The sequence below is a fragment of the Oryzias latipes genome, chromosome 15, assembly GCF_002234675.1.
Source record: "Oryzias latipes chromosome 15, ASM223467v1".
In the NCBI taxonomy this organism is placed as follows: Eukaryota; Metazoa; Chordata; class Actinopteri; order Beloniformes; family Adrianichthyidae; genus Oryzias; species Oryzias latipes.
The window spans coordinates 12,732,162-12,748,540 of NC_019873.2; the positions used below are offsets into that span (position 1 = coordinate 12,732,162).

Consider the following 16,379-nt stretch of genomic DNA (forward strand, 5'->3'; position numbering starts at 1 on the left):
CATGTCAATAATATGTCAAAGTATTTAGCTTTAACATGTTCATTGGTTTCCAACTTTCAGCTTAAAAACGGAATTTTATTAAATTGAAATATAATTTTTTAAAGATATTTTTGTGTATATGAGTCTGATCCAAATAGTCCCCACATGCAGCTTTAGCTGAATCATTTAGCAACAAACTTGATTTGGACTCCATTACCCACAATGCTCAGAGCAGATACTGTAGGATCATCTCTGAAGATGAAGAGGTCTGCTGTGGTCTTCTCCCATGATCCTTTAACCCTTGTGCTATCCTAGGCCCTTTAACATTGGGAGTTGGGTCATCTAGACCCACTAGACAGTGTTCTGTACCTTTGTTCTTCAATGATTTGTGATCTTCACTGGTGTCCATGGATTACATGAAATCTTTCCACCTTTATCCACCTTTGTCATGGTAGGGAGAACATGTCAACGCAAGGATGGAGTCATCTAAGATAGCACAAGGGTCAATAGTGTTTCTGCTTTTCCATCAAGCTGTTGTGGCCTTTACAGTTCAGCTTCTCATCAGTTCCAATCATAAGTCACACTGTTAGGGTTCATTTCCTTCTTCCAGGTCAAACTTAAACACTTTGATGGTCCACATCAGACTCTTGCACTTCACTGTAATTTCTGCTTAGAATGAATCTGTCTCTACTATCCTCAGATGAGGTGGCACCCCCTTCCCTATGCAAGCAGACATTTACAAAAAGAGATGTGTCGGGACATCTCTTGTGATGGACCCCTCTCATCCATCCCAGCATCTGCTTGTGCTCCTCCCCGCTGGTTGTAGATTTCAGGTCAGTCAGACTGAGTCAGTGTTTCTTTCGTGAAACTATCATGGACGTGTTTAAAATGATAACGCTGCCTCCTTCCTTTGGTTACCACGAGGAATGACAAATGTAAAAACACTCATGCACAGTTACCGTGCACCCTGTCTAACTCTTACTGTACTGTGATATATAAATATTATACTTTTAATTTTGTGTTAATTCTTTAGCCTTTACCACATCCCCGTGTGGATGAAAACATATTGAGCACAACATTTAGATCTGCTAAAAACATAAATGACTGATTGGCAGGAACTCAAACGCATACAAATATAATTTTTTAAAATTATTATTCACAAACCTTCCTTCTCCGCCCAAGCAGTAGTCGTAAAAAGAAAATTAATCCAGAAAATTAAATAGATTTTTGTAACCACTCTATACATTCATTTATTTTTGGTGTGAAATCAGACAATTAATTTAACATGGGAGTCAAAGCTCTCCTCTGACATCAGCCTCTAGTGGTCATTTCCAGAACTGCAACACGTTACTTCCTGGTTTGCTTCAAATCTGGAAACAGAAGCATGGTTTGAACCTGCAGAAAAGGTTTCTCTGAAGCTCTGATACCCACCAATGTCTTTTGGCTTTTGCTGCAGGTTCTGGATCAACAGAACCTGGTTGGACATTCTTCAGTGACAGTTTTTATTACAATTCATCAGAACATTAAAAGTTCTTTTAACAAACAAACCAGAACACAGAGCCCACACCAGCTCAGAGTGCATGTGAGCGTGCATGGCTGGTCCAGCCTCATGATCCTCTCAGGGTTTCCATGTAGTTGAAAGTGGCTCCCAGAGCCCAACTGGTCTCCACTTGGTTGATGGTTCTGGCAAGCTGCGGCACAGAAACCCAGTCAGAAGAAACAATCAGCTTGATAATCAATAAGAGTGATGGCGGACTGACCCTGAGCTGCTGGTGGGGGGGGAAGCCGAACTCTTGCAGAAGGACGGAGATGTAGACCAGGTCCAGACAGAGGAAGGGATTCTGTTGAGGTTCGGCTGACGGCCCAGAACACACTGAGAACAAGAACCACACACATGATCCATATTCAGAGGTGCATCGTCCCCCCTCCGTTCTTCGGGTGCAATTCATTGCATGCACAAACAGGGGGTCCCAGCTCACCTCTTCTGGCTGCATCTGTGTAGTCAGACACTCTGATGGCTCCGCCCAGCTTCTCATCTGCACACAGAAACAGGTATGACGATGACTCAGAGGTGGGAACGATCATCCCCCCCACCTGCTTAATTTTCAGGAGCCTCTTAAAGGGGTTCTGGTGTCAGACTGACCTAGTTAAACTCTGACCCCAAAACTCTTATGTGACCTTCCCTCATAAATAAGTTTACCCGTCCACTTTTATTAGGATGGCATCTGTCTAGATATAAACAGGAAGCAGTCATCAACTGATTCTATTTGGCAGGAGTCTTACCGATGATGCCTAAGTTAACAGCACGGTCATAGTAGAAGGAGAAGGCGTAGAAGTCCATGGATACCACCTCTGACACCCTCTTTATCTTCCCATATAGAACCTTTTGCACTCTGGTGAGGCACGTCTCAAAAACCGGCTCCCCTGAAACACACAAACTTGGTTCCACCTGCTCCAGCTGCATGATGGGTATTTATAGGGCTTCACTTCACTTTACCTGCTTTCTGTCCCTTTACAGTGAAGACAACATCCGCATGTTCCCACCTGCCTGAGTACTGCGGGGGGAGGCAGGGGCTGACGAGCTCAGTGCTGCCCCCTATGGAACGCACACACAGAAAAACCAAAGAGACTATGAGCTGCAGCTTCTTACAGCAGCCAGACCACAGCAACAGCTGGCAAGCAAGGAATTAATCTTGCAGTGTGTTGTTAAAAGATTAGATAATGGCTTATTTATCTGGGGGGGCGGGGTATAAAAGGCAGAGATGAAAGCCAGATGAAAAACAAGAAAAGAGGGTCAGATACGTACCAGGCGGATCAACAGAACCTCCTAAGATGGTGAGCCGGGCGGACATCAAACCCAAACCCAGATAACTGTAGACAACAAAAAAACAGGTTCTGCTGAGAACAGCTGCTCTGTCCCAATAAAGTGCTAACTGTGAAGCAGAATTTTTTTAGCACAAACATTAATTTTAATCAGAGACTCTTTGCTTTTGAGACCCTTTTTTTCCTTGTGCTCTTGTTAGAGGTCACAGACAGAAGAACCGACTGCAGAGATAAGAGGGCCAAATAATTGTGTTTTAGCTCGCAGTAATGTTTCCTTGCAGGTTTGTGCAGAACCTCCATGTTCTGGAATCACTGAGACTTTTCAACATCAAGAGCTGCTGCGGGTTCAGCTGTGTGACGTGGAAACAGTTTGAGTGTTTGCTTTAAGGCAAGTGAGGCCTGAATTCACGCTGCATCTGAGATTATACATTTGCCACTAGAGGGTAGTGTGGACAATGCAAGCTGTGTATTTCCATCTAAAAGAAATTAAAAAAGATAAAAACCTGGATATTTTATGAGGATATTTTGTCTAGCAGTCTAAATACCTACTCTGATCCTCCTCTATTGTAAAAGGGTTCCCAGTGGTCTTTCAATTATCATTATGCCGTTTTTAGGTAACATCAAAAAACAAGATATTATCTGCAGAGCAGCTGCAGTTTATTAGAAATTTGGCTTTGTGTTGTGGATGGGACCGTTAGCGCAGACCGTCCCCCTTCCCCTCGCCCTTTTTTTTTTTTATACAAACCAGACAACACCCCCCCCCCCCGTTATTGGAAGCAGGCTCGGACAGGGGTAATGCTTACCTGTGTGTGTAAACAGTGTGAGTCCTGTCGAACATCTCGAAGGACCTGATGAAGTCGATGGGAGACATCTGGATGGTTTTCTACACCCGAGCACACACAGAAAAGCACAAATGCGTTAAATTGAAGACTTTTAAAGACTGAACATGCTCCCATCATCTTCCACTTATCCAGAACCAGGTCATTGGAGTACCAATCTAAGCAAAAACCTCCCTCTCCTCAACAACTTCATCCTGTTCTGCCAGAAGAACCCCAAAGTGCTCTTAGGTCAATTGAAAAATACTGTCCCTCCAATGCCTTTTTGGGTCTTTATTGGGTGCTTCCATGCCTTGAATGCTTCTCCAGAGAGAAGTCCAGGAGGCATCCTTCCGTCACTTGTGAAAAAGACCCAAAGATACTTGAACTCTTCCACTTGGGGCAGGAGCTCTCTGTCTACCCAGAGAGGCAAATCACCTTTTCTGGTCAAGAACCATGGCCTCTGACTTGGAGGTGCTCATTTTCATTCCAGCCGCTAACTTTAACCTCTATCAGACACGGTTCCTTCCAAAGTCATCCTCACCTCATCACGGGGGCTGAAGGTGATCTGAGTTGAACCACCACCTAGATCCAACATCCCCACTGTGGTTAAGTCAGCTCTGCTGAGACCACCTTTAAAGGAAAGACAACAAACTAGAAGATTAATCTGTGACTCCAGGGCAGATCATGCAGAAAGACCTCTACACTTCCGGAAAATAATGGTGGAAATGAGCAGAACCTAAATAGAAGGATTCTGGGGGTCTGTAAGAAGCTAACCTTCAGTAGATCTTTGCAGCTACATACATACAAAGACCCGTGACGTTAGTCATTCTAGCCTTGTGACCTTTACTATCTGGAGTTTCATTATGATCATTTTTCTAACTTTTGTCATCATCTACATTTTGACCTTCATCATCCTAACTCTTATTGTACTCCTGGTCAACTTTATCTCATCCTGACCATCTTTCTGACTTTTGCATCCTAACTTTCTTCACTTTGACTTCATCATCATGACCCTTTTCTTTTCCTGAGATTTGTTGTGACTTCCGTTCTCCTAATCTTTGCAGTTTTAACTTTCATTGTGACATTTGTCCTTCTGACCCTGTTTGCCTTGACCTTTAACATCCTGACCCTCAATATGACTTTCTTTATTTTGACCGTCATCCTGACTTTGGTCCTGACCATCATTATCCAGACCTTTGTCATCGTAACCTTCATCATCCAGACTTTCAATGTGACAATCATCCTGGCCTCCACTCTGAAGTTTGCAGGTGCACTAAAGAATCATTCAGGACCAACAGCAAGAGATAAATGTGGCAGAATGGACTGCTGGATCCCCCTGACACATTTATGCTGGCAGACGCCAAAGGAACATCAGTTCTATCTGCAAGTACCAAACCCACCCTGAACAATGAATGTTTCCCCCATTGCCCTCTAGAAAAAGAAGCAGGTGGATCCAGAACCAACACAGGGTGGACCTTTCGGCTTTTAAATGCGAGGAACCACCGCGATGGACGTCAGGAGGATCTGATTTGCCTCAGAACTTTAAACAGGAGCGTCATTCAGACGCTGCTGACCACCAATAAACCTTCTCCTAATCCAGCTCGAAATTAAACCGCAAACCTGATTCTTGCAGGTTGAGAGGTAAAAGAATGGGTCTCACCGATGAGGACGTTGACAGTGATCCAAGCAGAAATTCCTGAAAGAACAGGTAAAGAGAGAGATGAGCAACCCTTTAACAGTTCAGATGCAAATTCATGATCATCGTCGCTGACTGAAACCACAGTCCTGCATGAGAAAGTTCTGCTCTGCTGCAGCAAGTTGGGATTTATTCCTCCTTTACAGATAACAAAAACAACCTCAAAGCTGTTTCTGAACTACAGTTAATAGTCAGTCTGGTTCTTTGGAGGTTTCTCTGCTCTGGGGGATGGGGGTCCAAGTTGTCTCAAGTCTGGACCTCTAGAATTCAGCTAGCAGGGCGTTTCTCTGTGGTCCTGGATCTGCGCTCAGCTCTTCACAGCTCCGACAGGGATGGTTAATCAGTGGTTCCTGCCGTTGACCCTTGAGGACTTGCAGGTGTGAGGCCTGAGACCCCTCCCCATCACTCTGAGGCCACACGCCTTGCCTCTGCGGGTGGACGCGTGCAGGAATTGCAGACCTTGCATAATCCTTTTAAAGTAGTTCATATAGCAATTATAGCCATGTGGGATAATGTCCCACTTAATCTTAAAGGGGAGTGGATTATCCATCCCGTTCTTTCTGCAGCTGGAATGTTTTCTCCTCGGTGAGCGGGATCAGATGACTGAAGGATGGGTCAGGAGCCATTAATGGACAGATTCCCAGCGTGGAGCTCGAGCTGAAAGCTCCGGGGTCCTCTCACGGTCTAACCAGATTCCATCAGCCTTATTATCTTGCTGATATTTGTCATTCCTTCTGGCGTACTTATCCCCCATCCAGATTACCCTCTGCCCGCCTGCGAGGAAGAGACTTATTGTTAATGGAGATATGAGCGATCGGTGGAAGCGCTAAGTGCCCGTGTTTAGTTCCCTGACCCTCGCCAGGACTTGTGTGTTTTGTTTGAAAATTGATTCTTAGCGTCTCTGCCTGGGAGTTTTGCTGTAAAGCTCCCATGATACGGTTTGCGTGTAGCTGGTAAACGTGCACTCCTGCATGCAGCAGGGGTCAAAGGACACGGTTAAAAGGCTCTAATGCAGCTGAGCACAAACATTCTGCCACAGACACTAATGTGGATCTGAGCTGACCTGGTTATGCAGACCGCGAACTCCTCTGGTCACTTCTTTACTGCCACAGTCCGGTGATCCAAGTCTGCTTCAATTCTGAGCCCATCAGTAATGAACCCAACCTTCCTGCTACTCAAACATGCCATATTCTGTAACCTCACAATCCCCAGAATTGCCAAACGTCTTCATCTATTAGGTCAAAAGGTGAGAAAAAACAAAAAAACTGCAGACTACATAAAGCTGATCAGATAAGACTTCAGGTTGGGAAATTACAGAAAAGTCTGTTTTGAGAATTTTCTCATCTCTTCTTCCCTCCATTCCTTCATACACAACTCTGACAATGCTTTCCCCTCAGGTTTTGATGGACACATGGACAGTTTTGAAAAAAAGAGGGTCAGAACCAAACCTGTTCGAAAAATCCCACCAGCCCAAAAGAACCTGCAAAAACGGGTCAGATGTTTGTTTTCCAGGTAAGACGTTTGTTCAGGGAGATGTGGCTGAGATTAGGCGCTGCTGTGGAAGCTAATGCTTTGCTTGTTCCCCGCATGCCAGCCATTTTTCTCACAAGGTCACCACAGCTCCACGATCGATCAAACATCTGAAATGGGTTTGGTTACCTCCAAGTCCAGTGACGAAATCTGTACTTGCGATCATTTCTCCAGTAACCGCTAAAAGAAAACTGGTTCTCCTCGGGTTCAGACCAGAGCTGCATGAGCTGGGAAGAGTTTATAGGGACTCCTTGCACTTGAGCTTCTTAGGCATTAAAAACAAGCTTTGTTCTTTTTGTTGAATAACCACATAATGACCACAGCAGCAGCTCCAGACTAGAACATCAAGTCTGGATCAGCCCAGCTCCATCATGAGCAAACCCAGGTAACAATCAGGACTGCTTACCTTCATCAGTGCCGTCCATGATGGAGACGCTGTCGTCTCTAGACAGGAAAGGAGACTTGTGGAAAATCTGTCTTACCTGGATACAAACAAGAAGTGCAAAGTACAGTTGGGCAAAAGAGTATTTAGTCAGCCACCAATTGTGGAAGTTCTTCCACTTAAAAAGATGAGAGAGGCCTGTAATTTTTTTTATCATAGGTATACCTCAACTATGGGAGACAACATGAGAAAAAAAAATCCAGAAAATCATATTGTCTGATTTTTAAAGAATGTTTGTAAATTGTGATGGAAAATAAGTATTTGGTCAATAACAAAAGTTCAACTCAAGATTTTGTTATAAATCCTTTGTTGGCAATGAAAGTCAAACGTTTTCTGTAAGTCTTCACAAAGTTTTCACAAACTATTGCTGGTATTTTGGTCCATTTCTCCATGCAAATCTCCTCTAGAGCAGTGATGTTTTGGGGCTGTCGGTGGGCAACCCAGACTTTCAACTCCCTCCAAAGATTTTCTATGGAACTGAGATCTGGAGACTGACTAGACCACTCCAGCACCTTGACAAGCTTCTTACAAAGCCATCCCTTTGTTACCCGGGCGGTGTGTTTGGGTTTGCTGTCATGCTTAATGACCCAGCCACGTTTCATCTTCAATGCCCTTGCTGGTGGAAAGAGGTTTTCACTCAAAATCTGATGATACACGATGCATTTCTTTCATTTCTATATAGCAGATTCTAGTTAGGATTCCTGGAACTGATCCGGTTTGCTGTGATACAATAGCTGCACATGCTCAGTTGGGCCGAGGTTGTGTCATCTTCACAAATGGGTCTCCTTGAAGAAAACATGGCCTGAAATAACTAGCATGTTACTATCTTTTTATTGGATTTTCCTCAAACTCACTGATCCTAACTCCTTATATTAGAGACCTGTTTTACAGATGTTGTGTTACGTTTTCACGGAAAACTCAGAAAGTGCTTCACTTAGACTTTGTAACCAAGTTGTGTGTGTGTTTCTGATCTGTGCATGGATGGTGTGACCAGGTCAAGAGAGGCTTACTTACTTTCTCCAGCAGCTGCTTGGCTTTTTCTCCAGGCAGCAGCCTCAGACCGGCTGTGGCCTTCAGGACCAGTGGAGTTTTAGCCCACATGGAAGGGGGGACACTGGACTTTGCCACATGCAGAAGCTCTTGGATTCCTGCTGCACACTGAACAAAGAAAAGACAACTATTGTTACCGTTTCTCCTGAGAACTTCTCATTTGTGGTGACTTGAGTTCGCTGAAACTGCAGTTAGAATTTTGGTCTCCAGCTCCCCACCTTCATCTGATCACACGATGGGACACTGTTAAGCTACATTCACACTGCTCCCGGCAATGTACGTTCAAGCGGCCACGTCCGAAGGAAAGCATGTACCGTATTTTCCAGAATATAAGTCGCTCCGGAGTATAAGTCGCACCAGCCCAAAAATACATTATAAAGTAGAAAAAAACACAGATAAGTCGCACTGGACTATAAGTCGCATTTTGACGGGAGATTTATTTTACAAAATCTGAGACCAAGAACTAATAAGTTCCACAACCTCATATGACACAATCATAGCAGACTGTTTATCTCATAATTTCACAGTAATTCTTTCTCATAATTATTTATTTATTCCTTTCATGAAGCATCATTGCCCAACTAATACTCTGTTTTCATCCTGTATTTGTAGAATGTAGTCATTTTTATTGCATTTCTGAATTTATGAAATCATTGGAAAATAGAATATTATGTTTTTAACCTTCAAGATCTTACTTTAAAAAAACGTTTGCTGATTCTCTGAGTCACTTAACATCCTCTTAACACTTAACATAACTCATAAATCAAATTGACCCAGGAACATCATCTCTGTTCCTCACAAATGAACATAACAGGAGGGTTAACAATGTATTTATTTCAATTTAGTTCTAATATAAGTCGCTGCGGAGTATAAGTCGCACCCCTTGCCAAACTATGAAAAAAAGGGCGACTTATAGTCCGGAAAATACGGTAAATGCGAGTTTTGGGCTCCCACGCTCTAACGTAGCTATGTGTTGGGATTTGCGTAATCATCATTTGCTTACACGTTATCACCATAATATGATTGTGTCTCAGTTCTGTCTTTCAGTACGAAAACACTGACATGCTAGGGGCTGACTATACAAGATATGATGTTCCTGTACTGCCTGATTGAATGACCAACTTTTATGTTATCAACCTGGCCACCAATAAAACCAAACTGGATTCACTGGGAAGGTGAACTCGTCTGTCGTAGCTTGTGCTGTGACAGGCTTCTCCTTCTGCAGAAGTCTAAAAAAAAAATCATTTCCTATGTGGTTCTTCTCTTTGTTGAAGAAAAGGCATAACCCTAACACTATGCACACTATTAAGACCATTTAGGTCTGTTTAACCAGGTCAAACTTTGACCAATCAGGGAGTCTGATTTGGTAATGACGTTTGAATAGTGGCATTTTTAACTCACCAAAGTGCCAACTGCTGCAGAGGTTGCAACCGTGGCAAAGGTAGAACAGTCAACCTCTGATCAGAAGATCGCAGGTTTGGTTCTCACCTTGAAGTGTCTTCAGGCAAGACACTAAACCCCACATTACTGGTGGTTATAGTGTCGTGCGTGTGAATGGGACTGTGACTGTAAAGTGCTTTGGGCCTTCCAAAAGGTTAGTAAAGCTCTACATAAGTACAGTATACGGTCTTTACCATTTAGTAAACAGTAGAAAATGAAAAAGACGGAGAAGCCCCTCAGGCTTAATAGCCACAAAGGAGCTTTGTGAGGTTCCATTGCATCTCCTGGTTGATCTTGAGAGATGTTCTGACAGTGCATGTATCAGCGCATTTGTGGCAGTCCAACATGAGAAATCATTTATGTTCTCCTGGTCCATTTGAGGATAATTTCTCTTTTTCATGTATTGGTTTTGTGTCTCTCATTCAAATGTAAACAAAAAGTAATCATTTGAATTTTCATCAGATTTAATGCGTGTGAACCATCTCACCTTCTCGGGATCATCAGCGTACGCAGACAGCCCAGGTTTGATGGCCTTGAAGGTCTCGTGGTCCACTATGGGGGGTTCTATGGAAACAAGCAAACATCAGCACGGAGCTCCTGACACTCTTTTTGCACATCTCTGTTCTGACGGCCTCTATCTGAGCTGTCATTAAGCTCCTAATAACAATCCCAGTCTGCATAACTAACAGGTGCTGCCATTAGTCCGGTTAGCCCTGATGCTAACAAAGAGGCCAAAATTGCACTCAGTCCGCGAGTCAGCTTAGCTTTAAATGCGATAACGAAGGCATTTGGCTGCAGGAACCCCCTCTAAGCCTAATAAAGCAGAGAGCTCTCAAACACTATAATGAGTTTGTGTCGTTTTAACCCAGAGCTGCGGGACTTAAAGGCTCAGAGCTCCTCTTGTCTGCACACGCTCATCTGGTAATTAAGGTTCAGGGCCAACATGTGTGGACTTTAAATACACTAAAAGCAGTCCTCTGAGAGGATCCACTGCATGTCCACTGTCATCACAGCGCCATCGCTCCAACACGCTGGGATTCTGGATACCAAACAGCGAGCCAATCGGTTTACTGCAGCGAGAAATAACATCACTGATGAACAAATCTGCTCAGTTTCTGTCTGCAACAAACCAACGGGTTTAAAATAATGTGTCTCTCTGCAAACCAAAATTCAACAACACACTTTGATTTTAGAAAAATCCTTTCTAGTGAAATAGTCAGAACTTTCCTGGTACTGATTGGCCAAACCCAAACCAGCAGCAGGGCTTTCCAATCTTCACCTTTACTCTTCATCTGGAGCTTGAAAATGTGGACTCTGGTTCCGGTGCTGCCCGCGTCAAACATGACGCCATATTGGAAGTCAAATCCGTCTGCAGAGACAGGCCGGTCGTCACCGGCTCTGACCAATTTGGACTCGGCATGTGGAGGTGGTCTGAAGTTGGAGGCCTTGGAGGTTGAGTAGTGGTACTTCAGAAACAACAGGTAGGCCAGCAGAAAGGCCATGAAGAGAAAGACACCGAGCTTTGGTCTCTTCATCACCATTCATTATGTGTGAAATCTGTTTAAAAAAAGAAAAAGATCCCTGAAGCAACATCCAGACCCAAAGAACCTGCAAAACCTGCAGGACCTGCAGCTACTGGTCTCCCTCATATGATATTGTCTCCAAAAACCAGTTTGTCCAGAAAATCTTGAAGCTTATTTGCTCTTTTCACTCCCATTAAAAATTGTTACAGTCAGAGCAAGCAAACATGGCCGGCACTTATGGTGCTCTCCTGAACGTTACTAATGTGCCTTAGAGAAGTGATGAGGGCGGAAAGAGTCAGGGTCAGTTCTGTCAACTCCAGTCAGACTTAGATGACCCTACATCTGGACAGTTTTGACCCACAACAAAGGATCTCAAATGTATGCCAAATACTAAAATGTAGAAACCAGGAATTTAAAAATTCTTAAAAACTGTCAATGCTTTTTCTAAAATCCCATATACTTGCTCTTACACACATTTAAAGTTTAAAGTTCTGTGGGACTTGGAGTCAAACAAAGTGACAAGAGGAAGTTCTTGAAGCAGACATTAAGTTTGTTGTTTTATTCATTTATTTAACTTGATCGAATTATATAAATACACACACATAAGAAAGAAAAACTAACCGTTTAACAGATTACCATGTTGACGGTTTGGAGTAAGCCCAGACACTGACCCGGTACAGACTTCTGCTCCTCCAGACAATCTCCCATTTCTTTTCACACATCCATACCGCGCTTGTTGATGACGTCAGGGCACTCGGTGGTGACGTTTCCGCACCACGCGCGCACAAAAGCCGAATTTCCTCGCCTCTTTAAGTTTAGCTTCAGAAATAATCCTGGAACCCACAGTTTAGGATGTCTGTTGGTTCGAATTCATGGTATTTAACGAGCCAATCCCCTCTACTAGCGTCCGTGATGTGGAGGCACAGGTGTATGAAGGCGCGGCCGTGTTATTCCGGGATCATGTGCGCGCATACATCCGCGAGCGTGAATTAATACACAAATAGAAGACACGAGTTACACGTGCGTGTTGACGATTTTTTTGTTTTTAATCATAGAAGCTACATGGCAGGATTCAGAAGCCCAGGGACCCCCTCATGCAGCACATCAACTACTGTATTTGTAATCATTTAAATAACTCCCCTAATACTTAAACTGCACCAAAAGAATACTGTATGCTAAATAAAAAAGAGAGAAAACAATGCAGCAAAATATCCTTAAGGCTCTGGCGGACAAAATTATTATTATTAAATGTTTTGTGGACTACATTTTAGAAAAATGCTACATGCTTTATAGTTCCTAATTTTAAGAAAGGACATATCTTCCAGTTGCTTTAGAATAAAGCTCCCTGGGTTAGCACTCTGGGAAACTCCATCTCTGTTATGCTTGTAACCTTTTCGTACAGCTAAACAGTTTTCTTTAAAGCTTCACTATCAGCTGGGAAACATAAAACCTCACTTTTAGTTTAAGCTGATCTTTATAAAATAATTTTTGAAACCTTTTACCCTTAAACTGTAAATTCACAGAAGATGTTTCTCCTCCTCTTCCTCTGAGCCTTCCTCATCACTCTGCTGCAGCCATGTCATTTTGTCCATAAGCCTCTAATAGCTGTTTATCAGTTAATGGACATGGTGACCTTAATGGTTCTGTAATCTTTCTGCCGCTTTTTATTTTCATCACTCTGATGATCAGCAGAACAAAAGCAGTGCTGAGTGGATCCTAATCGTCTCGCAGATTTACATACGAATGACATTTAGACACAATTACGTCAGTTTGAGACTCTAATCCAACTCAGTTGTTGGTCGACACGAGCAGGGAGAAGTTCCACTGTTATGCTGACGGTGGGACATGGAGCTTCATCTGTACTAGTTTCACGGTCAAACTTAGTCCTAGCCCCCCCCCACCCACCCCCCACCCCCATCCATGTGCCAGCAGGATGAAGAAAGCCCACAGGAGGGACGTATATGGAACGCAAACAGTCCACAGGTGGTGCTCCGACCTGAAAACTTCATCTTATATTTTGACAACTGATGAATTTTGTGAAAAAAATTGGTTTTTTTTATTGTTGGTTCACTTTAGCTACAAGTACAATCTTGACATATAAAACATTTACAATATTTATTATTTTCACTGAGATATTAAAACAAAATAATTGTAAAAACCCTCCAACAAAAAATGTTAATCTGACTCAAATCCTGAAGGTGAGATGAAAACCAGCACTCCTTGTCTTCCACCAGTGACAAATTTCTTAGAACTTGTTTTAAAGTCAAGTAAAAACAGCCAAAAAAGGTTTCAGCTATGAAATTAAGAGGAGTTACCTCGTTTGTCATTCTCTTTTACCCTGATCATCTTAGATTTTCAGTGGTTGATTGATTAGTTTTTGTTTAGGTAGATTTAGGTAGATTTATTTGTTAATTGTTTACTAATCTAGTATTGAAACTGTATGAAATGGAGGCTTGTCCGGGATCCACAAAGTTTGATTTCCTGCCTTTTTCGCAATGCCATTCTGTCTGTCAGGCTTCAAGCAACTGAGTGACTTTCATGGCTTCAATGATATCGTGCATAAAACCTGGGGTCAGATTTGATTCTCCAGAAACACAAATGTCAGAGGAATGAGCTCAGATTCACTCTAAACCAGAAGTGAAATTGCAGCTTCTTCTTACAGTTTTGTTTCTTGCATTTCCGTGCTGCACTGCAGAAATCCCTGCTTGTTGGTGAAAACATCTTTGGATCTTACAGATGAGGAAGGCTGAGCTGCTGCCGCTCCATCTGGGTTGTGTGATCCCATCAGGAGGATTATTAGGATTATTTGAAGGATTTCTGCAGATATAATTCAACATGTTAGGATAATAATTGATAGAAGATTCCACTTTTATCCATTAAGACGCTGCCTTGGTGTGGATTAGACATCTGGACTGAGCTCCCTTATTTTCCTGCAACTTGTTTGTTTCATCATGTGGCCAGTTCTGATGGTGGTGATTGTCTTCTGCAGCAGGTTGCTCCCAAACCTGAAATTTGTGATGATCCATCAGAGCAATTTGGCCGCAGCTCTGCCTGTTTTTCTGTAGTTAGTTGAGATCTCTTCCTACAACACTTTTTGTTTTTGGCAAGTGTTTGAATCTTTCCATTTGTTGACAAAAGTCTAGAGAAGTGGAATATTTGAGGAAGCCACAGGAAACCGGCCAATCATCCATCGGGAAGCTGCCGCAGCTGTGGGTCCGGGAAGAAAAGTTTTGTTCCTGTAGAGTAAATTGGGGTCATGATGGCTTTTCATAAAACCATCACAGCCTCTAAAAACCAATAAAGGAGAGTGAATGACAGAGTCTCTGCCCATCCAATCCCCCTGCTGCTGCTGGTCTATTTTGAGAGAAGAAAAAGAAATGATGATTAATGTTATTGGATTATTTACATTGCCCTCAACATGACTGAGCTGCAGAAATGAAATTAAAATTTGTGTTGAATGGGATTTTCCAGGAAAGTCCTGTAAAAACCACGACGGTAATAAGGAATGACTAATTCCCCCAAAGTCGATTAAACACCATCTCATCCCGCAGGAACGTCCAGTGCAGCTGCAGCCAGACGAAGACGAGGATTAGATGAGCGGCCACATTAAGAGGAAGATTAAACTGTTTCCATCGATTCTTTTATTATTATTCTGCCTGTTCTTGTTGTGGCGGCTTAACTCTGCTGGTTAAAGCACCAAACGAGCTATTAGGCGCACAAGTGATCACAGCAAAGTGCAGGCCGAAGCATGCCAGCCTTCATGGGGGTCCAGAGGGGGCTCCTCAGGGACAACGCCGTTCATTTATGCCACAGACATGCTTTGGAATCACATCAGAGTAGTGTTGTACTGTTACTGCACTGGAGAATCCGAGTACCTGCTGCTAACAGGCTTTCATTTGAATGCAACCGCATAAGAACTGAACAATCCAATTCATCTGCAGCAGAGCTGCTCTGTGGATGAGCCTGGACCACTTTCTTTCATTATATAATGTTGGAGCAGCAAATATAATATTATTAATGGGATAATTTAATTTTCTTTATTTGATGCGCTCCGCTTCTGACGGCTAATCTGAACACATTGTTTAAAATAGATTGAAAGAGGAAAGAAGTCCAAACAGCTAATCCTCAGCTGAGGTCAAACAGAACGCTTGCAGAACCTCATGGATCTGCAGCACAGAGATGGGTGGAAGCTGCCAGTGGGGCAGCAGTGAGTCTGAGGATGACAGTACTGCTTCGCTTCACCATCACACTTGGAACTATTCTTTGGGGACATGAATCCAGTCTGCAATATCCATTCCAATGAGTGAGTTTTTTAACTTGTAGCATTTTTCTCAATGAGGACATGCAAAAAAATTAAACTTTAAAATGCATTTCTGGGTTTTACATTATTCAAATCATTGTGAATCAGGAGCAGACAAAAAATGCAGTTGGAAAAAGCTCATAGGTATGACATAGGACCTACAATTCCACAAGCTCCCTGCTCTGCCCCCTTCTAATGCATCGACTTGCAGACAAATTGATCCAATAACGTCTTCATTTTCCCAGTGTGTGCTGGCATCTGGTTCAAAACTGTACACTCCAATATTGCTCTAATATTGCTTGTTTTTTTTGTTTTTTTTTCGTACCGGTAATTTAAGGAATTGTGGGGTGTGCAGGGCTGTAAGCTAGTGGGAAGAGAGTATCAACAGATGGATGATGGGAAATGGGAACAGGCTAACTCTGGCCAATGGTCCTTTCCACAACACAGAGGCAAATTTCCAATGAACTCCTGCCACTTTGCAGAAAATATGTCCTAGATAACGACAGTTTTTTTTTTTTTTAAATTGTGGCTAAAAAAAAATCCTAATCTTAATTAAAAGATCACTGGTGAGGCTTTTACAACAGATCAAAAGATGAGTGGGACTATAAGCACATGTCCATCTTATTACTAAAAAGACAAGCTGAATTCATTTCTGAAGGTCTGTGTGAGTAAGAACCTTTGACATCACATGCAGAAACTGCTGGCTATTGGTTTACTGATTGAAGTGCATTTTAACGCTCAAGTAAAATCAAACCTGCAATTCATTGAGCAAGTTTGC

General features: G+C 42.8%; 1 protein-coding gene across 1 annotated transcript; it reads right to left on the minus strand.

The window, feature by feature from the left end:
* Nucleotides 1-1,199: 1,199 nt before the first annotated feature.
* On the minus strand, nucleotides 1,200-12,157 carry entpd6 (ectonucleoside triphosphate diphosphohydrolase 6 (putative)). Its single transcript, XM_023963517.1, has 14 exons — nucleotides 11,923-12,157; nucleotides 11,058-11,335; nucleotides 10,266-10,342; nucleotides 8,303-8,446; nucleotides 7,253-7,328; nucleotides 5,281-5,316; nucleotides 4,162-4,250; nucleotides 3,606-3,685; nucleotides 2,786-2,850; nucleotides 2,477-2,575; nucleotides 2,263-2,403; nucleotides 1,959-2,015; nucleotides 1,740-1,852; nucleotides 1,200-1,670 (listed from the first exon to the last, which is right to left on the minus strand). Exons 2-14 carry the CDS (start codon nucleotides 11,317-11,319, stop codon nucleotides 1,587-1,589), a joined length of 1,323 nt encoding a protein of 440 aa, XP_023819285.1. The 5' UTR covers nucleotides 11,320-11,335; nucleotides 11,923-12,157; the 3' UTR covers nucleotides 1,200-1,586.
* Between the last annotated feature and the right edge of the window lie 4,222 nt (nucleotides 12,158-16,379).

Coding starts and splice junctions, on each gene's coding strand:
- entpd6 (XM_023963517.1), bottom strand. CDS start 11,319: ATGGTGATGAAGAGACCAAAGCTCGGTGTCTTTCTCTTCATGGCCTTT. Junction 4,251..5,280: donor CACTGTCAACGTCCTCATCG/GTGAGACCCATT, acceptor TTTCCTTTAAAG/GTGGTCTCAGCAGAGCTGAC. Junction 1,671..1,739: donor CCCCCCACCAGCAGCTCAGG/GTCAGTCCGCCA, acceptor TCTGTGCCGCAG/CTTGCCAGAACCATCAACCA.